We start from the raw sequence: 22,738 nt of genomic DNA on the forward strand, positions 1-22,738 counted from the left end.
TGGAGGTAGAAATTTTAACTCTTCACTTCTATGCTTTGTGTGCAAACAGGACATTAACCAAGAGGTGTACAATTTCCTAGCCACAGCAGGTGCCAAATATGGAGTTGGTTTCTGGAAACCTGGATCTGGAATTATTCACCAGGTAAACGCTTCCATCCTGAGAGCAGGAATTGAAGGGGAAAATCAGATAATGGGAGAGTTTAAACTAACAGGTTACATGTATGGCTCTCTAATGGCTTAAATTCTCCTCCTTTCCCTGATTAATATGGCTTTGACAGTTCATGAAGGCCCATCCAGATCATCAGTATTTGGGGTAGAGCCAGAAAACAGTTCTCAAACTCTTTTTCTATTCTGTCTGCCATGTTCAGGTCATACTGATCTTTGTCTAATTATATCTCGACCTATTCCTCAGATTATCCTGGAGAACTATTCCTATCCTGGTGTTATGCTTATTGGTACAGATTCCCATACCCCCAATGGAGGTGGTCTGGGTGGAGTCTGTATTGGAGTTGGTGGAGCTGATGCAGTAGATGTCATGGCAGGAATCCCTTGGGAGCTCAAATGCCCAAAGGTGAGACCATTAAGGGTATATATATTCCTTCCATGCAAAGAGCTGGGGTATAGGAACAAAAGGATTTTGCTTTTTGAAAGTTGGCGCTTGGGACATTAAAATCAGATTGTTGAAAAAAGCTCTTCCTTCAGGCTTAATGTTTACTTTATATGGTTCTTCAGGTAATTGGTGTAAAACTAACTGGAAAGTTGTCAGGCTGGAGCTCTCCTAAAGATGTAATCCTGAAAGTGGCTGGCATCCTCACTGTGAAAGGTGGTACAGGAGCCATCATAGAGTACCATGGACCTGGTGTGGACTCCATTTCCTGCACAGGTAAAGGAATACCACCACATCTCTGGTAATGTGGCCTGGAAGCTTTGGGAGCTGACAGTAACAACTAGAGGATTTTGTATCTTATTCATTTGACTGATGGGCCTGATTTTCTTTTTCATACCTTGAGGGTGAGTGAGATTAGAACATTTTATGAGTCACATTAGCTAAGCTGATGTGCTGCAGAAGAGTATGAACATGCTTATGCTTCTTTCAACGATCCAAAGCAAGGGGATTATTCTAGAGAAAGTCCTTAGCCAACAATGCATCAAGAAGGCATTAAAGTTCTCTAGTCCTGTAAAGTACTTGGAGCTCACACTACTCAGCAGATACTTATACCAAAGTGGTGAACCTCAGACTAAGATCTGAGGCAGAATGGTACTTGATTCGCAGGACATGAAAGATACTTACTCTTAAGATAAAGGGGTTGGAGCATGCATCATCCAGCAACTACTAGTCTGAAGCCATCAATAGAATAAAATCTGAAACAGAGCAGCAGGTGGCTAATATATTAGGAATAGAAGAAATAAGTTAATGCTGTACTTTTAAAATCTTATAGCAACTTTGAGGACTTCTCAGTCTAAAAAGGAGGAAATAAGCCAAATAAAAGGTTCTGTCAATATACTTCAGTAGGACTGCTGGACAGATATTAGATGGCACTGGTTTGGTGCAGTTCATCAGTGTATCAAATCCAACAGCTATAACAAGGGACAAGCATGCTGTGGCCAGAGCCTCAGCTTTGCTATCTGCCAGTACATTAAACAGAACAGTATGTATTCTTGAGTTACAGTCCCAGGACTGGAGTGCCAGCTGTGACTAGGGACAGCAGTTCTATAGAATTAGACTTCTAAGATAAATTGTGGTCTTAAAGATGGCAATAAACCAGCTTTTGAATGGCTTTGATGCTTTGGGTTCTTGTCTCACTTGTGATATGGATCTTGTCTGCCACTTCAAGGAATGGCAACTATCTGCAATATGGGAGCAGAGATTGGTGCCACTACGTCAATCTTCCCTTACAATCACCGGATGAAGACTTATTTGACGAAGACTGGACGGGCTGGTAAGAACTTGTGGGAAAAGTCAAGGGGTAGAATAGTGTGGAAGGCTAATGCCTTTGTTGATACAGAGGGTAAGAGAAGCTGGGACCATTGTTGCCCAGCTGTTGTCTTCCCTGTGGAAGAGAGATTTTTCTGTATGGAAAAGTGAACAGCCTACTTCCAAGGAACTCTCCTGCTTCAGTTCTCGGTGCTGACTTCCTACCAGAAATGTTCAGGAAAAGTCTTCACCCAGTGGCATGGCAGCTTTTGGAGCATGCTGCTTTACAAGCTGTTCAAAGGATGTGAGTTGCAATACAAGGAGCTGATAGTGTGAGGCTGCTTTTTCTGTATGATTGATTCATGCATGCAGAAAGACTAAATATCTGAAGATGGGTTGGAAACAACTAAGATTGTAATTAGACTTGGTCTTTTGTCCCTTAACCAACCTCAAAAGTCATTTATTTCTTGGGATGAAATTGAATATAAAGGGAGATACCAGTTGAAGATAAATCCTCTAAGTATGTGCTAAATCAGTGAAAGTGGTGAGAGGCAGCTTCAACTTCTACTTGGGACTGGGTTTAGCCCTGGCACTAGGTATCAAGAGTCTGCAGTAGTGTTGAACTTAATGTGTGCAGTCAGTGTGCCTTGTTAAATTTGTGTAGCAGGACTGATGTGTTTGTCAAAGTTGATCATTCTGGAGCGGTACTGAATAAAGGTAATGAAAAAGTAGGGGCTAATCTCTGGCAGGGCTTGAATTGCCTTTTATCAGTATATTTTTTATTGATCTTTCCAAACTAGATTTGAGATTTAAAATCCGACACACATGGAATGTCTAGTCTAAGTAGCTGTTTCTGTACAAAGAAAAATTTATCATGGATTCTCATGTGGACTTCCTGATTTCTTTCATTTCTAATTTCAGAGATTGCTAATTTGGCAGATGAATTCCAAGAATATTTAAAGCCTGATCCTGGCTGCACTTATGACCAGTTGATTGAAATTGATCTTAATGAGGTGAGAGACTGCTCTCCAGATTCATCCTCTGATGTGAAAGATGTGGTAGGGACCTAAAAAGGGTATATTTAGCACAGTACTGCATTCAAAGTGTTTATGTAGTTCAACAGAGACAACATTGTTCTTGTCAAATGCATTCAGATCAAGTTGAACTGGAGTAAGGAAAAAGGAAAAATATAAGATAAGTTTGTTTTGTAACTATGTGTTTGGTTAGTTTAAAAACAACCCAGTCCAAACTTATGGGTTTGGATTCATCCTGCTCTTAAGTGTCCTCACACCAGATTTGTTAGTGCACCCATTAGATCTGGGCTTCTCCTTGCAACTGAGGCAGCTGTGCTGCATAGTGATGAAGAATGTCTGTGTTCCACGAAAGTATTATGATCTTTATAAAGCAATGGAGGAATTCTGTAATCACTAACCAGATTTTTCCCTCCTGAAGCTGAAGCCTCTTATCAATGGGCCGTTTACTCCAGACCTGGCACACACTGTGGATGAGATTGGCACTGTGGCACAAAAGAAGGGTTGGCCAGTTGATATCAGAGTTGGTATGTAGCATTATCCCATTGTAGAATACTTTCTAGTTTCTGGTTGTAAGCACTTTTATTGCCAGGCTGAGAGTAGAGAGAACACTCCTCCTTCAGCTCGGAAGAATGCTTTGAGAATCGGGTAGCGCAGTGTAACTAGCAGGTTGTATGGATGCAGTCAGGTGTCCTTGGCCTATAACATGCAGACTTCATATTTAAGCTCATGGTGACAAACCTGGTCCTGGAGAGTATCGAGTTCACCACTCTTGCCATGGTTCTTGTCCCCCTGTTCCCTAAGGAACATGCTTGAACTTTTTAATCCCATGTTGGTATCATGGAACATGAGTTGGTTTTGCTTCATTGTTGGTTGCTCTGCAGTGCTAGAGTTTAAAGATACTATGTGTTTTGATAGCTCTTCTGACCCTAGAAAATTAAGTACCTATGTTAAACTTCAACTAGGGCAGAGGCTGGTCCTGAACATTGATGAGTCTAGTACTAACTTGGTTATTCTGTTCTTTAATCTGCATAGGTCTCATTGGTAGCTGCACTAATTCAAGCTATGAAGACATGGGTCGGTCTGCTGCAGTGGCAAAACAAGCACTAGCTCATGGGGTTAAGTGCAAATCTCAATTTACCATCACACCTGGCTCAGAGCAGATCCGAGCCACCATTGAAAGGGATGGCTATGTGAGTATTCTAACAGTTGTGTTTTCTCATGATGTGCCTTTTCTTGGGATGTGGGTCACTGATATTTTTTCTATTAGCTAAATCTGTTTTTCACCTCAGGCAAAAATCCTGCGTGATGTTGGTGGAGTGGTTCTTGCCAATGCATGTGGGCCATGCATAGGCCAGTGGGACAGGTAAGGTTGAAAACGGAAAAATTGCTGTGTTAATGAACTTGGTTTTTATGAAAATGTACATATACTCTCTATTTTTTTAAATAAATGGGAAATGAAATGCTTACATTAATTCCAATATAAAAACAGTGTTTGCAAGCCACAAATTTCCTTCCTGCTGCTGAAGTCCCAAATGAATTAGTGTTTGTATGCATGTCTGCCATTTTATAATATTGTATGCATGTCTGCCATTTATAATATTGTATTGCATTTTTATAATATTGTATTCCTCAAGATAGGTGACCTCTAATGATGTGTGACTACTGCTAATGTGATTAACTCTGAGTTCAGAAAGCAGCTGTGCAGATTACAGGACATGGATGTAGGCTGCTTATCTTTAGGAATATTTTTCTTCTGAGTTGCCAAAGGCCCTTAAAACAAATCTGGATCACATTTTTGACTAGCCAGTTCATCCAAAAACCCTTCTAGGCTACAGAGGAAAGGGTTTAATCGGTTACGGGTAGATCACAGTGCCTGTTTGTGGCAATTCAAGCACATGAAGCCGCCCTGTACTTAGTCAGATCATTAGGGTCAGTATTGTCTAATCATCTGACTGGCTGAGCTCTCCATGATCTTGGGTTGAGGCCTTTCATATCACTTACCACTTGACCCTTTTAAGTGGAGACGCCAGAGATGGAGCCTGGGATCTTCTGCAAGCCGAGCAGATGCTCTACCAGTGAGCCTTCTCCAGCTTCACATCTTACCATTTTATAGCCTGACATAGCATGTGTTAGGTTTGACAAGCATATAGCTCTTTCTCTGTCTCTGCAGGAAAGATACCAAAAAGGGAGAAAAGAATACAATTGTTACATCCTACAACAGAAACTTCACAGGTCGCAATGATGCCAACCCAGAGACACATGCCTTTGTGACATCTCCAGAGGTATGGCATGTGTCAGGCTTATGCTGCGAGGAGAGTTGGGTTGAGTAACAAAGGAATTTAGAATTGGTCCTGTTGTGATTCCTGTACGGAACCTGAAAACCCAAGATGCAAAATCTCCCACCTTGTGACTTGGGCAGGGAGTTGGAAATGTTGTCCTAGTGCACAGACACTAGCTAATGAAACTTTGGGCCACAACTCTCTGAAATTAGCTTCTCCCTAGAAATCAAGGAGCTAGAACCAGCTTGGAAGTGCTGGACTTGAACTGGGGAGAACTGGATCCAAACTCCTGCTACAAAGTCCATGTGGTGAACTTGGGCCAGCCACACTTTAAGCCTAACCTATCTTATACGCCAGTTATAATGACAAAATGTTTGCTACCTCCAGAGCTATTGGAAAGGTGGGATAAAAAAATGTAACAAAACACTAAAAGATTTGTTGCCTGACTTAATCAGGGTGATTCTGGAATTTGGAAATATCCCTTTTTTCTACTTCATGTTAGAATTATGCTTCGGCAATGGGTATTTCTGTGTGTGAGTGTGATTTAGTTTGTGTTCTAGATCATGATAAAACTAGGGTAGACATTGAGATAAAATAACAGGGAGATATATAAGATAAAGTTTTACCCACAATTGATTTTTTTGTTTCCAGATAGTCACAGCCCTATCTCTTGCTGGCACTCTGAACTTCAACCCAGAGACAGGCTTCCTGACAGGAGCGGATGGCAAGAAGTTCAAACTTGAAGCACCTGATGCTGATGAACTACCCAAACTGGTAATCTTCCTACTTTTGTCTAACTTTCTGTCAGCACTGGATGAAGAATGGGAATAATATCATTAAAAGGTAACTCTTGGAAACAGTTCAGTATTATGGACTTCCCTACGTATGTAATCTAAATAATAGAATGTGCTAAGAGGTGCCTTACAGAACATGGACTGTAATCTCTGTGGACATGGATGGTGGTATAGTCTAGTGGGACAAAGGGGAAAAGATGGGGAAAGAAAATAAAGGAGTAGGAACAGCAACAATAGGAAGTTTAGGAGATCTAAGTATTAGAGCCATTAAATGACAGAGGACAGACTTTTCTGGTGCTTTTCTTTGTGTTTCTGCAATACACAAGAGGCCTTGCTTGAATATTTTTTATTTGTCTTTTCCATTGTGGAAATGTCTTTCTCAGTCAAGTGGTAATCTTTGAAACCTACTTTCCTATAGGAGTTTGATCCAGGACAAGACACTTATCAGTATCCCCCTAAGGATGGCAGCAGCCAGCATGTGGATGTGAGCTCTACCAGCCAGCGCTTGCAGCTTCTTGAGCCTTTTGATAAATGGGATGGCAAAGATCTGGAAGACCTGCTAATCCTCATCAAGGTTGGCACTGGAGGGAGACCCACTAGGATTTATAAAAGGCTATGCTTACCTTTACAGTTAATGAGTTTTTACGTTATTTACTTACGTAGTTTAAGTTTGTAAAATGTAATATTAATTTTACATATAAATATTCCTTGATTTTTGGTTCAAGTCCTCAGGCTGGTTTCAAAAATAATAAAACCTCAATAAAACGGAGATTATGCTACACACTGGAAAAACCAGTAACAATAGGTAGTAACGGATCTCTTATCAAATGTAGTAGCAAAGCCTGGCCATGTAAAACTGTATTTAGCTTCTTCCATTAATGTAAGCACCAGGGGTCCAACTAATGGGAAAGAGTTGCACAAATGGGCAGCACCACAGGAAAAAGCCCTTGCTCTGGTATCCTCTGCCTTTTACAGGTGTGCATCCAGAGCACACCTGTAAAGGTCTTATGGATGCAAACTGTCCTACAGATAACCTGGCCTGTGGCTGTGTAGAACTTATAGGTCAAAGCTAATATATTGAATTGTGCCCAGAAAAAAAATCTGATAACCAATCAAGTTTAAGTTCTAGGAAGATACAAATGAGAGGACCTCCAGAGAGCATCTAATTCTCCCCCTCCCCCTACAGTTTCCACTTTCTGTTACCTGAAAGCTCCCATAGCATCTCTCCCTTTTCTGCTTCCTTCTGTCCTTCCCCACCCACAAGCCAACCTACCTTTTTCAGCTGCAACAAATCTTGTTAAGGGAATTTCAGCTTATAGATGACACTTGAGCATTCATCTGTAAAGCAAGAGAGGGATGTCAGTTTCTTTGAAATTAGCACCTCAGGGGAGGCAAGCTACCATCACAAGAAATTTCTGCTGGGTAAGTTCTGAAACTCCCCCCCCCCCCCCAAATCTGGGAAACCCCTTTGTATCTAGAGCAAAGACACATATGTTACTGAAGCCTTTTAAATCTCTTGCTAGACTAGTATATTAATAATGGAGGCAGGGAGAAATGAAGCAAAGGGTGATGGAACTCAGGACTGGGTCATAGTGAAGAAGTCAACTTCCAAAAGTCCTGTTGCTTGCTTTTGCAGCCTGTGAGAAAATACTTATGTCAGTTTTACGTTTTGTAAACCTGTAGGGTAGGAAAGTACCACCAATACTTGGTTAACAATTTGAAACACAATTTCAACCATATATATTTTTATGTATCCTGAGGGATGGATGCTTGTTGAGGACTGAAGGTATATCTTGGAGCGGTGGTGGGGAGGGGTGTTTGCTAAGAAGTCCGAAATGTGTGGAATGGAATTGTCCATGTTCCTGGCTAAATTGTCAACTAGAGATCCATTTTAACTTGTGGTTTTTCCCAGTCTGTCTGGCATGTTAGCTTTCTTCAGAAGCATCCAGTTAATATTGTTAATTGTGTCCCTGAGAATGAAAAGAAGTTGGGACTGTTGCAGTACTCCTTTTTATGTCTCTTTGCATTCCAGGTGAAAGGGAAATGTACCACTGACCATATCTCAGCAGCTGGTCCTTGGCTCAAATTCCGTGGCCACCTGGACAATATATCAAACAACTTGCTGATTGGAGCTGTAAATGTAGAAAATGACAAGTCTAACTCAGTGAGGAATGCATTAACCCAGGAGTTTGGACCTGTTCCCGACACAGCCCGTTACTACAAGGTGAGACTTCTTTATTGCGTGAACAGTAGGATTTGAGTCCAGTGCATGAGATGGTAAATAGCAAAGATTTATAGGTAGGTGGTCCTTGGTAGTACTTGGCCACACTACTGCCAATGCTGTCACCTTCTCAAGACTGTTCAATAAAACAGTATGTGGGAATTCTCCACCTTGCTTTCAGTTCTATGTTGCACATTCCCTACTTTTTTAGCAGGTATGTTGGCTAAAACAGCCATTTTACTTCCAGCCACTAGATGCTGCTATGAAGCTAGTGGCTCTGCTAGGCAGTGTCTCCAGTGACATAGTCAAATCCCCTGCTAAAGATGGAGAACTCTGCTGGTAGTTCACAGGCTCTGTCAGGAAATGGAAACTATTTAGCACTCATGGTTTCTTAGATATCCCAGTAATATACTTGACTGCAGCTCCCCTATTCACACAGCACTCATTTAACTTCAAAAATGTCGAAAGTCCATTGGCATCTTCCAGCAATTAATGGTCTGTGCTCAGTGTTAATTCCTCTCTCCTCTATCCCCTACCCCCAATATGTCCACAAGTTTCTTATTTATTCATCTACTTCATTATGTATTACTTATTTATTCATTAACTTGTTAAAACTGAGGATTGATGACAAAACAAAAATAAAGCATTCAGACAGAGAAAATCTAATGAGTAATGCAATAGGACTGGGATTACAAAATTAGACAATGGTCTAAGACGTGACATGCAACAAACAATGCAGAAAGTATCTTATAAAACTAGAAAATAAGGGAGCACAGCAAGGTAATACAGACAATAAAAACAGTACAGTAGATAAGAATCCCAATACCTTATGAAAGCGCTCTCCTGAACTGTTCCATTATACAACAGCCCTATTTCCTTCATAAAAATACCCTCCAAAACATTTGTGTTACACATTCAGCAGAATGGTAAAGCATGGGATACTTCCTGACCACCTCAGGCAGACCATGCTACAAGGTGGGAGCCACAACAGCATGTTCAAGAACAGACATCTGTTGATCTTACACATTTGCAGGGTAGAACCTGCAGAAGGCTTTAGTCAGAAGAACCAAGCTGTCATAGCACAGCCTAGCAGGAGAGGTAATACTGAAGATTCATGCGTCCAAGGCCATGAAAGTCTTTGCATATGGAGTACCTTGTACTGAACCCAGGAAATCTTCAGTAACCTGTGGGATGACAGCAGAATATGTGTAATATGTATACTCTGCTTAGCTACCAATAATAACAACCTGCAGTCTTCTGTACCACTTGGAGTTTCCGAATTAACTTTAAGGTCAGCCCTTAAGTAGCCTTGAGGTAACTGTGGCATGGATCCACTTGGCTGGATCAGCAGAGACAAGGTAGGTTAAATGAATGTGGAAGAAAGCATTTTTTGCAGTTGCAGTAATTTGCTTCTCCAGCAATAATACTACACCTTGTAGGATACCTAAGCTCTTAACTGAGTCATCAAGAGGCAACTGAACCTCATTAAGTGTGTGGAACAGACCTTAGTCTGCCCAGCCAGCATTGCCTCCATCTTGTCAGGATTCAATTTCAATGTGTTCACCCTAGTCATTTAACCACAGAAGCCAAGCACTGGCTTCTGCAGCATTGCTGAGTATTTGTGTAAAGAAATACAGAGTTGTGTGTCATCAGAGTATTAATAACAGCCTATTCCAAAAACACACAATTCCTTCAGAGAACGCTTTACATAGAGATTAAACAGCATGGGGGATGAAACTAACCCTTATGGAATCCCCCAGGACAAGTCCTGCACTGATGACAACTGCCCTCCAACAGCAGCCCTTTAAATTTGGTCCATAAAGAACTATTTAAACCAATACAAAGCACATTTTGATACCTACTTCTATCTCCAAATACCTTAACAAGATGACACGGTTCAGAGTATCAAAGGCTGCTGAGAGGCAGTCTTTGTCTATATTAAAAACGGTGAAAACCAGCTTTGACTCCATTGCGTAGTCCAGCTTGAAGCCAGAAAGGGGTCTAGAGTAGATAAGTTATCCAAGAAGACTGGTTCTACAGTAACATGCTCAATCATTTACCTAGAAAGAGCAAACTAAAGACTGGCCATGGCATTCTTCTTTAGCAATTTTTTTAAAAGTAATGGGTGGAAACCACCTGTTCTAGTGATTGGGAAAGGTGCCCTGAGTCAGTGTTTGATTTATGATGGACATCAGGTACGCACTATAGTTATACAGTATGTTAACTCAATCATTTATTATGATCTTGGCATATCTAAGATGAAGTGATCATGTTTTACTGCCTTTTTGAAAACATATTTCTGTATTTTGGATTAGTAACATAGTATGAGCAAATTGGGCTGCCTAAAATATTTGGGCAACTGAAGCAGAAAATGCACCTAGGGTTTAGGGAGTACCAACCAAGCCTGCCTATCCCAAATCCATTACCATTATATAATCTGTCTTTTTAGAAGTAGGTTTTCTTTCATGATCCATGATATATGCGAGGGCGGTGGTGGAATTTATTCCTGGTCCAAAGAAAGGGACCCTAATAGTATATTCCCTTTGTCTAACTTAAGGTTTTTGAACTTTTCGTACATAAACTCTACAACCCAAAACACATCTGTGCCTCATTTTGTCTAGTGGTCAGAGCAGTCCTAGAAATACAACAAAAGGATAGCTTAAGATAGTGTGATTTGAACAATTCTTCTCCTAACCACTGTGTAAGCCCCTTCATGTATATTAATCTTGTACTAGCTACTATCTTCCTGGAGCTAGACAACATGCAAGAGTGCAAAAGAAAATCCTGTCCAGCCCTCATTCAACAAGGAGAATATTTAATTTTTCATGATAAGGTGGCAGGTTCTTTGGGGGAGGGGCTTTTGTATTGTTGAGCCTTCTCCACGTTACTCTGTCACTGGGAACACATTTAACTCCTATTTTTCCACCTAAGAGATTCATCTCCACGTCTAGTGGCTGTCCTCTGGTTGCCCTCAAAAAGCTTCTCATGCAGTGAACTTTCTCCTCAGAGGGTTGTGCATTAGGGTGATGGAATTAACAAACCCTGTGACTAGCTTCTGTCTCATGAGTACTGAAGTTTTTTGCATTGCTTTGCTCGCAGAAACATGGTGTTCAGTGGGTAGTCGTTGGGGATGAAAACTACGGTGAAGGTTCAAGTCGAGAGCATGCAGCATTGGAACCACGGCATCTAGGAGGAAGAGCCATCATAGTCAAGAGCTTTGCCAGAATTCATGGTGCGACTATTTCTTTTTGCATAGGCAGAAAGCTGGGGGAGGCTTCAGTGTGCATGCGCGCGCGCGCACGCGCACACACACACACACACACACACACACACACACACACACACACACACATGTGCATGCCTTGATCCATTTATAAATTGACAGCTCTTCTAATCTGTTTATAAATTGATAGCTCTTCCCCAGGCATTGATGCTCTGTTTTGATCTCTTACATAGAAACCAACAGTATGGCTGTTCTAAAGAGACCTGTCTATTGGGTTGCCAAACTGCTTACTGCAGGCCATTGTATGTACATTTTCAACTAGAATAGAAAACAAGGAGCCCTTCACTTTGCCCCAAAAAGAGCAGGAATTGCCCTATATGCAGGAAGACCCTTATTCTAGTGTGTACATCATTGAACTGTAATCCAAAGCTTTCATTGTTTCCTTACAAAATATTGTGTGTAGTATTTGGGTAAAACACATTTCCTGTCAGTTTTGCCAACATAGACGCATATACAAGATAGAGAGTGCAGTAGGCAAATTAGTTAACTGTCCAAAATCTTAAACAACTTTCCAGTAGGATGGGAAGAAATTTACTTCCTTTTAGCTTCTCTGTTCAAAGACCCTGTTTAAACATGTGCTGGCCTGGTATCCAGCAGTACTTTAGAAAACAAAATTAGAGTTCAGTTATTCCTCATAAGGTCAGTACACAAGGAAGCTCCTCCACCAAACTGAAAGAAATACTAACGGCACAAGCCGTATCTAGAGGAGAGAAATACAATAGTAAATTGCATCAATCAACTCTGTCAATATACCAAACTATTATGTTTTTAAATCCAATGAGAAATCCAATATAGAAACTGCTCAACCAGCATAATTAAAGCAATATCAAAGCATACATCCGCATGAGGCAAGCCGCTATAGAAAATTCTAGCAGTAAAACTCGGGCTAAAGTGCTCAAATGCTCAGCTGCCACCTTAATCTTCGGTTGTTAACTTGCTGCATTTGAGCACTTTAGCCTGTGATTTAGTGCTAGAATTTGACGTTCACTGGTGAGACATTTTTTTACCCCTGAGGAGGTATCTATACGAAACAACAGGCAATACAGCCGGCCCTATTTGTCAGGCGGTCTTCTGGATGTTCCGCCTCTCGCTTCACGGCTTACACCTGTTAAAGAAGATAAAAATAAGCATTATTGACTCAGCTGTACAGATTTTCTTCTTTACATACCTTGTCTACTCACCTTTGGATGGACTTCATCAGAGACTGTTGAATTGGTGGACTTTATCTATGGGACTGTACCTTTAATTCGTTTTCTAGAGCGGCTTGCCTCATATATGCTTTGATTCATCATTGTCGTTCTGTGCATCCCTACATTGGGACTGCGTTTGCGCAGGCCTACCAACGGAGAACCTTGTTAGCTTCTTCAGAGCTCCGATAGGGGTCGCTGCTCCACGTAGCCTAACTGCTTTTCCCGTCTAAAACAGGACACATGACCTAGGAGTCATGACCCCCCCCCCCCTCCCTCAGTTCTCTCTTAGCCGCCGCAAAGAGAGGAACTTTGCTTCTGAGCTCTTTCGTTCTTTTTCCTTCACCGTTTCAATAGAATTCCATGGCTTTATCTGACTTCTGGACCAGTTTTTGACTTTGTACTTGTTTTTTTTATTTCAACTTGGCATTATTTAGCTTCTTAACCCGTCTCCTCGAGCTGGACCAGTTGAGTGAGGTAGCTGTGAGTTCCTCGGCTATGTCAGATAAGTCACTTTTCAAGCCGAGTTCCCAGTGCGGTACTAAGATGACTAGATCTGACCACCATGATCTGTGTCTCCTGTGCCCTGGGGAGGGCCATAAGGTTGGCTCCTGTATGATCTGTCAGCAATTTACGACCAAGGCCAGGAATGAGAAAGCCCAGTGACTCAAGGCTGCGTTGGGAGAGAAGATCTTCCCCAAGAAGACAGAGGCCAGGCATGGCCATAAGTCGGGCTCTGATGGACATTCGGCTGGCACTCTATCGAAAGCCAATAGGCTTTTAGCCACTTTAGATCAGCGCTCCAAGGCGGGATCCGTGGCTTCAGCTAAGTCTACTCCGAGATTGGATCTGATGACTTCGAAAGCGTCCGCCCCGCATTTTTCTCTGGAACTGAGATCCTCACTGGAACCGGCTACGCAATCTTCGCCGGCTCTGAGATAATCTTCGGAGCCACCTGCGAAGAATGCGAAGAAGTCAAGGCATTCTTCAAAGTCCAAACAGGCTGACAAGCATACACAGGAGCATCGGAGCCAATTCTCAGAACATCACTCGGAGGATTATGTTATTTTGGTCCCTCCAAGTACACTGTCTTCCGCACGTTCGTTCTTCAGAGCATTCACCTTTGGAGGCCGAGTTGAGAGACCCTGTGTGTCGTGACCCAGCCCCAGACCGAGCCCTTGCCACCTGCCAGCGAGTCCTCGGAGGAGGACTGCGTTGGGCAGGCAAATCCAGCTCCAGAATCAGTGGAACCGGCAGGGGGGGATGAAGAGGCACCAGCGGAGCCAGTCACGCAGCAACCAGAGGTACAGCCTGTGTCTTCCAGGGAAGACGCCGGGGCCGAGGGAGTGAGCAAAGCACAAACAACCCTGGCCGCTAGTTGGGAGGAGCTGTCAGAGTCAGCAGCCCGAAGGAAGAGCCGGGCGTGGGAGGCGGTTTGGCAAAGACGCCGCAGCGCCTGACTACAAGCGCAGAGGCGTCTGGAGCTGATTCAGGATAACGAGGCAGGGCAATCAACGGACGAGGAAACACCTGGCCTGTCTGCCTCTTAAACAAGGCGAAGTATAAGAACAGTCGCTGAACTCAGACGCTGAACTCAGAAACAATTTCAGTCATCTTCCACTTTGCAACCAGAGCCTCGTGCCTGGAAGCCTTGCAACCCCCTTTGAACCTTGTTCCCCCTTGGACTGATTCCTGGGCCTCGACCTTGGCTTGCTTTGGACCTCGAACCTGCCTGTCCCTTGTTGGGACTGCCTTTGCTGGACTTTGACCTCGAATTGCTTTGGACTGTGAACTTGCCTGCCCCTTGTTGGGACTGCCTGTGCTGGATTTGACCTGGACTGTTGACTTTGGACTTGGCCTGAACGGACATTCTATAGCTAGCACTAGCCTAGGTGAGCAGTCTTGCCCGGCCCCTGCCCACACCCTGGATGCCATGCAGGAACACGACACTGTGGATCAAACTTTTCTCGGTTCTGTCCCTGGTCTGTGGACAGTGGAGCACGGATTTGAATTGGCATCTTTTGTGGAACCTGCTCCAGCGACAGATGTACTTAACCTGACCCATTGCCCGAGTTCGAGAGCAAGGGTGAGACTCCATCTCACAGAAGCGATGTCAGTTCAAAGCAAGGACACTCTGTGGAGCCAGGGAGAACCGACTCCAACCGTCACCGATCATTGGAGCCTGCGGGAACCATTGGACAGCAGCACTACCTGGCTTGCTGTGTTCCTCCACCTTACCATTGCTATTAGTCTGGGGGCCCTCACGGGTTCGATGCTTCGGAACCAAGGCCATCTACTTCTTCAGGGGAAGGCTTGGCTTCCTCCACCATCCTCTGTTCAATTGCAGTACTCCGAGGACTCGGAGGATGAAGATACAGATTATCGTCTGGCGCCGTCCAAGTATGGATCCGAACTGTTGGAGCTTTCACCAGACGAGAATATGGCTTCAGCTTCTGGATCACCGTACAAGGACTTGCGACTTTATGCAGAGCAGATGGCTCGAATGGCGCAGGCTTTAAACTTGGATGTGTCATCCTCGACTCCCAAAACATCGGGCAAGTTGCTGGGCAGGTTTATAGTGATGCCCCAGCAGCAGTGGGATTCCCCATAGTCGAGGGGCTGGATGAGTTAATTTTGAAGGTTTGGGAGAGGCCTGCAGAGTTGCCTGTTACTTCAAAGAGGGTGGAAGCCATGTATAAAGTCAAGCAGGATACTTTGCCATCACTTTTCAAGCACCCTGTGCCCTCATCTCTGGTTACTGAAGAGTTCCAGAAACATAAGCAGTGATCTCATTCAGTTCCTGCAGACAAGGAGGGCAAGAAGAAGACAATACTCGATTGCAGCACTGAACCTGCGTATTGGTAACTATCAGGTCATTATGGGTGGATACCAGTTGTATCTCTGGGAGAAACTCTCGGAGTATGTTACTGGTTTACCTGAGGAGATGCAATCTCTTTTCAACCTTCTTCAGACATAGGCCATTTGGGTTTCAAAGCAACAGATGAATGCTGGGCAAAATGCTGTCGACACTGCAGCGAAAGGAATGGTGGGTGCCATGCTGATCAGGCATCACTCCTGGTTGAGATCGACTGTCTTGCCCCCTGAGATTAGAGCCAGAGTGGAGGAGATGCCCATTGAAAGATTGACACTTTTTGCGGCATCCACTGATGAAGTATTGTCTCAAAAGAAGAAAAATAGGCAAACGGCTAAGTCGCTTGGGGTTGTACAGGATCAGCACACCTATAAACATAGGTATTTTTCTAGACACCAGTATACTTACCATTGGTCCAATAGAGCGTATAGGCCCTACCAGCCATCGCAAGGACAGTTCTACCGTCCTTACCAGTCATCTCAGCAGCCTCGACGTAGGGGACATTACAAGCAGAAGTCCTCTCAACAACCTTCTCAGCGGAAGGACACGCAAAGGCCTGCGAAGCAGTTCTGAAGTCTTTCTGCCACACTCAGCCTGAACCCTTGCTACACTGAGAGACTGTCATCTTATTACTCTCAGTGGGAGTCTATAACAACTGACTCTTGGGTGTTAACTATTGTTAAAGATGGTTATGGGTTGGAGTTTGTGGCGGTTCCTGATTGCATTGTACCTTCTGTAGCTGTAACCAATACGTTACAGGAGCTTGAGAAGGAGATCGGTTCCTTACTGGAAAAGGGAGCTATTCAGGAGATTTATGACATTGACAGTATTCGAGGTTACTTCTCAAAGTTTTTCTTGGTCCCTAAAAAAGACAGTGGTCTGCGACCAATTTTAGATTTGAGAGGCCTTAATGAGTTTCTTAAGGTATCAAAGTTTAAGATGGTAACACTTTCAGCCATTCTCCCATTATTAGACAAGGATGTCTGGTTTGCAGTGTTGGACTTCAAAGATGCCTACTTCCATGTTGCAATTAGAAGGGACCATAGGACATACCTCTGCTTCAAATACCATGACAGGATGTTCCAGTACATGGTATTGCCCTTTGGGCTCTCTACCGCACCATGAGTGTTTACTAAATGTATGGCACCAGTGGTGGCACATCTTAGGGCTCAGGGATGCTCTGTTTTTCCGTACTTGGATGACTGGTTGGTGACTGCCAAATCTAGGGAGCAGTTAGTTCAGCATGTGGCACTTTTAGTGAATATTTGTCATAAGTTGGGGTTGGTAATCAACTTCGCCAAATCTAAATTGGAACCTACTAGGACGGTGGTTTACATTGGTTCTATGCTGGATGCCACTGCAGGGATAGCTTCTTTCCCATGTGAGAGAGCAAGAGCCATCCAGTCATTGGTGTCTAGGTTTGTTAAGAATCGTTTCCAGTCAGTCTGGATAATCCAAAAATTGCTAGGGCATATGGCAGCCTCAACAGCAGTGGTCCCTTTCACTCGACTTAATATGCGGCCACTGCAGAATTCGTTTGTCAGAAGATATGACACAAATACATTCTCTGAGTCATAAGTTTACTGTGCCAAGACAGGTTATCAGAAAGCTCAATTGGTAGTCCTCAAGTGAGAACCTTTTTAGAGGTGTGTCAGGCCCGGCAGCGCCCCCTGGTGGTGGTGACGGCGGGTCCTGGCGGGGTGGCTCCGGCGGGTCCGTCCTGGGGCGACGGGTTGGCTCAGCGGCGGTGGGGGAGAGCGGGTCCCTTCCCCTGGCTGCCTCAGAAAGGGCAGCCCCTGTCTGTACCGGAGGTCCCCGGACAGCAATTGGCTCCACCCAGCCAGCTGCACCTTAACGTCAGGGCAGTCTGGCTTCACCTCTCTCCTCCTCGGCTTGCCAGGGGAGCCCTCTTAAATACCCTTCTGCTCCTTTCAGCCCCACCCCCTCTCCCATGCTCCTCCACCCACAGCCATCCCCACCACCTGGGCCAGGTGCGGCCATACCTGCTGGCCCCACCCAGTCCTAGCCCATTGGCGGGCTCCTTGGATCCCCCCCGCCTCCCTGGCCCGGCTGCCCTCCCTCCCCCTGACTGGCGGCGGGCCGGGCCTCTCCTGGCCGTGCTTGGCCCGTCTGGTTCCCGCCCGGGGGCTGGGCTGAGCCTGGTTGGCCTCCTTCCCTCCCCTTCTCTGCCGGTGCGGGGCGGGGTCCAGGCTGGCCGAGAGCGCCTGTGCCGGCGTCCGGTCGCCTGGTGCGGTCTGGGCCGGCCCATCCCTGGCTTCCCCGTGGCCCGGGCCTTTCCGCCGCCGCGGCGCCGGCCGCCGCCGCCGCCGGGGCATTGCGCCGGCGAACGGCCGTCTGCCCGCGTTCTCGGCCGGCGGCCGGGCGGGCGCTTCGGGGGGGCGGGCCTCCTCGCGGGCTGCCGCGCCCCGCGTTTCTCCCCTCCGTGCCGTCGCTGCTCCCCAGGTAAGCGACGGTGGGGGGTGCGGGGGTCGGGCGGGAGCTGCTGCCGCGGGGGCGGGGGTGCCGTCGCGGCGAGTCTGCGGGGGCGGGGGGGGGCCCTGCGGCGAGTCCGAGGCCTCCGGGCCGGGCCTCGGACAAGGTGTCTCCTTTGGGACCCAGCAGTGTCATGTGGTTGTTACTACAGATGCCACCACTTCTGGGTGGGGTGCTCATTGTGGGTCCTTTTCAGTACAAGACAAATGGTCTCCTAACAAGCAGGCATTACACATTAATGTGTTAGAACTTAGAGCTATCAACTTTGCTCTTGTCTCTTTTGCAGCTATCTTTCGTGGACGAGAAGTTCAAATACAGATGGACAGTACCACAGCAATGTATTATTTGAAGAAGCAGGGAGGAACTGCTTCTCTCATGCTGTGTGCAGAAGCTGTAGTGATCTGGGAGCGGGCCATTACCAACAAGGTTGCCCTTCATACGATACACATTGCTGATACAGACAATGCCAAAGCGGATGTTCTAAGCAGGCAACAGAAGGCCAATCACGAGTAGTCTCTAAACAACCGCTACTTGGAACCAGTGTTTGCCCAATGTGGATTACCCAAGGTAGACCTCTTTGCCTCTGCATCCAACGCAAAGGCTCCCCCCTTTTTTGCTCCCTGGCAGGAGCCGATCCCAATTCTCTGGGGGATGCCTTTCAACACACTTGGTCAAGCAGGAAGTTTTACCTCTTCCCGCCATTTTCCCCTAATTGCAAAGGTGTTGTGCAAGATTCAACAAGACAACACAGACTGCATTCTAGTAACCCCATTTTGGCTAAGGCAAATCTGGCTGCCAAAGTTACCAGATCTGTCCAAATGGACGTTCGTTACCTTACCGGTGGCTCCAGACATTCTGAGGTGGGGGGAGCTATTCCACCACGATCCTGGGAGATTACACCTAACAGTTTGGTGCATACACCCCAGCCTTTAGACGGTTTTGACGAAGTACATAGCGTGATCCTAAATGCCAGGAGGCCTTCTACTAGGAGGTCCTGTGCATCAAAGTGGACCCGTTTTGTGCATTGGGCTACTAAGAAGGGGCTATCTCCCTTGAATGGTTCACTGTATAAAGTCTTAGATTATTTGTGTTCTTTAAAGTCGGGTAGTTTGGTAGTTGCTTTCCGGGTAGTTTGTGTTCTTTAAAGTCGGGTAGTTTGGCATCATCTTTAAAGGTGCACTTCGCTACCATTTCTGCTTATCACGACTCAGTGGAAGGTCACTTGATATTTTCGCACCCAGATTCAAAGAAATTTCTTAAATTTTTGTGGTACCGCCTGTGGTACTGCCTGTTCCACAATGGTCGCTGTCGCTAGTTTTAGCACAGCTTATGTTGAAGCCTTTTGAGCCCTTAGCTACCTGTTCCTGGAGTTGCTTTCCGGGAAGGTCTCCTTTTTGGTAGCAATAACTTCTGCCAGGAGGGTGAGTGAGCTTTTGGCATTCTGGTTGGATCCTCCCTTTCTGAAATTCCATGCGATCAACGTGGTTCTCAGAACTAGTTTGCAATTTTTGCCCTAAGTGATTTCACCTTTCCGTATGTCATAGGATATTGTCGTCCTTGTATTCTTTCCATCACCTCAGTCAGGAGCGGAAAGGACTTTACACTCCCTAGACCTGAAAAGGGCGCTAGCTTTCTATTTGGACAGGACGAAGGCATTTTGTATGGACCCTCATCTTTTGGTTTGTTTCACAGGACCTAGTAAGGGAAAGAGGGCTTCTGCCCAAACTATATCTTGCTGGATTGTGGCAACAGTCCAAAGAGCATACAGACAGGTGGGTGCAGAATGCCCTTTTAAGATCTGGACGCATTTTACTAGAGCACAAGCATCTTCATCTGCCTTTTTAAAAAGGGGTACCAATTGCTCACATATGCAGGGCTGCAACTTGGTCATCCTCTGAGACTTTCGCAAAGCATTATGCAATAGATGTAGATGTTACACGAGATGTCTCTGTGGTGAGAGCATTGCTACATTCCTTATTTGTCTAGTATACAGGGAGTTGGCACTTCTGCATATCTGCAGTACTGGGAGTTGTAGAAAGTACAAAGACACAAGACTGGATGTTTTTCTCCATTTATTCATACATTGTTATTATTCCCTGTTGTTCAGGACAGATTCTCTTAAGTGCACTTATTTGCATTATTGTCTATAGCTTGGTAATCTTCCCAATGTGGGGATGCACAGAAGAACGACGATGAAAACAGAGTTGTACATACCTGTAACTACTGTTCATCGAGTTCTTCTGTGCAGACACACATCCCTCCCTCCTGCCCCACTGTGAACTCTGATGGTCGCGTTTTTGGGTTCGCGGTGGCTCAGGAGAACTCAGAGAGGGTCACGCCTTCTAGGTCATGTGCCCTGTTTTAGGTGGGAAAAGCAGTTAGGCTACATGACTGAGGAGCAGCGAGCCCTATCGGAGCTCTGAAGAAGCTAACAAGTTTCTCTGTTGGCAGGCCTGCTCAAGCGCAGTCCCAATGTGTGTCTGCTCAGAAGAACTCAATGAACAGTAGTTACAGGTATGTACAACTCTGTTTTTTGCTTTAATTGTGCTGGTTGAGCAGTTTCTATATTGGATATCTCATTGTATTTAAATACATAATAGTTTGGTATATTGACAGAGTTGATTGACATAATTTACTATTGTATTTCTCTCCTCTACATACGGCTTGTGCTGTTAGTATTTTTTTAATTCCTCATAAGGTGGCTAAAACGTGTCTTAAATATTCTGATGGCTGTTTATCTTTGCAGAAACCAACCTGAAGAAGCAAGGCCTCCTGCCATTAACTTTTGCTGATCCTGCTGACTATGACAAGATCCACCCTGTAGATAAGCTGAGCATCGTAGGTCTGAAAGATTTTGTTCCTGGAAAGGTAATGGGCTCAGTTTCTCATTAGGAGACCTGGATTTTCTATTGTTTGTTTATTGTGTCTGCTGTATTGATATTCATTTCTCTTTAGCCACTTGGCTAGTTTCTGAAATTCCAAAAAACTAAATTTCATAATTTAGCATTCCAAGAACCTTTTTAAAAAATGCATTTTCTATTCTTCCAAGTTTTGAGAGGCATTCAAGAAACCTTTAAACAGAATGTCATTGTCTAGGCTTCTGCATTTTATCCAATTCTTAGTAATTTTCCATTGTCCCAGTTTCCCCATCTTTCCATGAAATATTTGCACTAAACTTACATAAATAAGTTATAATCTGTGTGATGCAAAATATATTTAGGGATCCTTGGGAAGGAATTCTAGTGGGGTTTTTTTTGAGGGGGGTGGTCCTATTTCACCCTACCGTGACTCCTACCTAGGGAGACCCATTCTTCAGCACAAATGAGGGAAGAGACTTGATGTGAGTCTTGTTTTATGTAGGCTCCTAAACTGAGAATTACTTGAGTCAAAAGGTAGTTGCTTTGTTTGATAAGAGGTGGGAAGCTATCCCACCTCTTACCAAGATTCAAGTTAGCTTGCAAAAAGTAACATTTCAATTCATAAAATAAAATATTAGGCCAGGTTTGATGTATTATTGATTATGAATCCAAGTCTAATGCAAAACCTTAGATCCCTCTTACCTCTGTTTCCCTTACCAATAGCCTTTGAAATGCATCATCAAGCATCCTAATGGGAGCCAAGAAACAATCATTTTGAACCACACCTTCAATGAGACCCAGATCGAGTGGTTTAAAGCTGGTAGTGCACTTAACAGAATGAAAGAGCTGCAGCAACACTGAATCCGCACAAATACGCACATCCAGTGGACTTGATGGCTGTCTCCATAAAAGTGCAATTCCATAAATCTTGAGAATAAATGTCTGTGATCAAATGTAACCTTAGCTTCCTTTTTATTACAGTACTTATTTGCTGACACTGATAGGAGTCCTTTTTTTTTTTTTTTTGCATTATCAGGTTCTGGCTTTTGTAGCTCCTTACATTGTGTTTGCTGCATTTCAGATGTCCCACATTACTATTTATATTTAATAACCTACCTAATGATTTTTCTGCCCAGTCATTTCATCAATGGTTAAGGGATGAAAAATAAGAATGTTTTGTGAAAAGAAAAATAAAGATTGTGACTGACATATCTAGCCTCATTGTTTCTACAGCGTTCTGAATTTCCTGCTGGTTGTTTTGTAAAAAGAAGGTTCAAGAAACTGGCAGTAAATGTGCCATAGATCCCAGCCTGTGGCCTCTGTAAAATCCGGCAGCTCAAAGGGAACTGTAAGATTCTTTCTTCGTCGCATAAACTTGTCCAATGGTTTTGATGTGAAGTCTTGGTTCTTGCTGCAATATTAAATTGAAGGCTGATTGGGAAGGGGGTGTTCAAGATGCCAGAGGGTTCTACTGCTGTTGGCCAGAGATCCTAATCCCAGTTCCTCTATATAACTTTCTTCCCTTCTCTCCCATCAACAATTTTCCACAAGTTCCCAATTTGTTCAGCCTCTTGTTTGGGGAATTTTTTTATAAAGAAACATTATAGCCAGAATATAGCATGTTAGTAAAATTTGCCCAACATATGCTAAAAATCAGGTAGAGAACTATTTTGGACTCTCTTCTGGCAATATCTATTGAAAAAAAGTACAATTGTTGAAAGCTTTGTGGTTTCTTTCGTAAAATTCAATCTAGGGCACCCATTGGATCCTGTAGTACCTGGGGCACTGTCACAACAGGGTTT

At 44.3% G+C, this 22,738-nt stretch overlaps 1 protein-coding gene across 1 annotated transcript in view; it reads left to right on the top strand.

Moving 5' to 3' along the window:
* The window catches only part of ACO2 (aconitase 2), a 40,396-nt gene extending 18,251 nt beyond the window's left edge, over positions 1 to 22,145 (top strand). Inside the window, exons 4-18 of the mRNA XM_054988460.1 lie at positions 50 to 142; positions 413 to 571; positions 733 to 883; positions 1,836 to 1,940; positions 2,837 to 2,928; positions 3,368 to 3,473; positions 3,982 to 4,139; positions 4,239 to 4,312; positions 5,120 to 5,231; positions 5,880 to 6,002; positions 6,441 to 6,596; positions 8,055 to 8,246; positions 11,343 to 11,475; positions 20,825 to 20,946; positions 21,660 to 22,145. Coding sequence (XP_054844435.1) covers positions 50 to 142; positions 413 to 571; positions 733 to 883; positions 1,836 to 1,940; positions 2,837 to 2,928; positions 3,368 to 3,473; positions 3,982 to 4,139; positions 4,239 to 4,312; positions 5,120 to 5,231; positions 5,880 to 6,002; positions 6,441 to 6,596; positions 8,055 to 8,246; positions 11,343 to 11,475; positions 20,825 to 20,946; positions 21,660 to 21,797 — 1,914 coding nt within the window. The 3' untranslated portion in view covers positions 21,798 to 22,145. The remainder of the gene's footprint in view (positions 1 to 49; positions 143 to 412; positions 572 to 732; positions 884 to 1,835; positions 1,941 to 2,836; positions 2,929 to 3,367; positions 3,474 to 3,981; positions 4,140 to 4,238; positions 4,313 to 5,119; positions 5,232 to 5,879; positions 6,003 to 6,440; positions 6,597 to 8,054; positions 8,247 to 11,342; positions 11,476 to 20,824; positions 20,947 to 21,659) is intronic.
* Positions 22,146 to 22,738: the final 593 nt, after the last annotated feature.

The sequence above is a fragment of the Eublepharis macularius genome, chromosome 9, assembly GCF_028583425.1.
Source record: "Eublepharis macularius isolate TG4126 chromosome 9, MPM_Emac_v1.0, whole genome shotgun sequence".
NCBI lineage: Eukaryota > Metazoa > Chordata > Lepidosauria > Squamata > Eublepharidae > Eublepharis > Eublepharis macularius.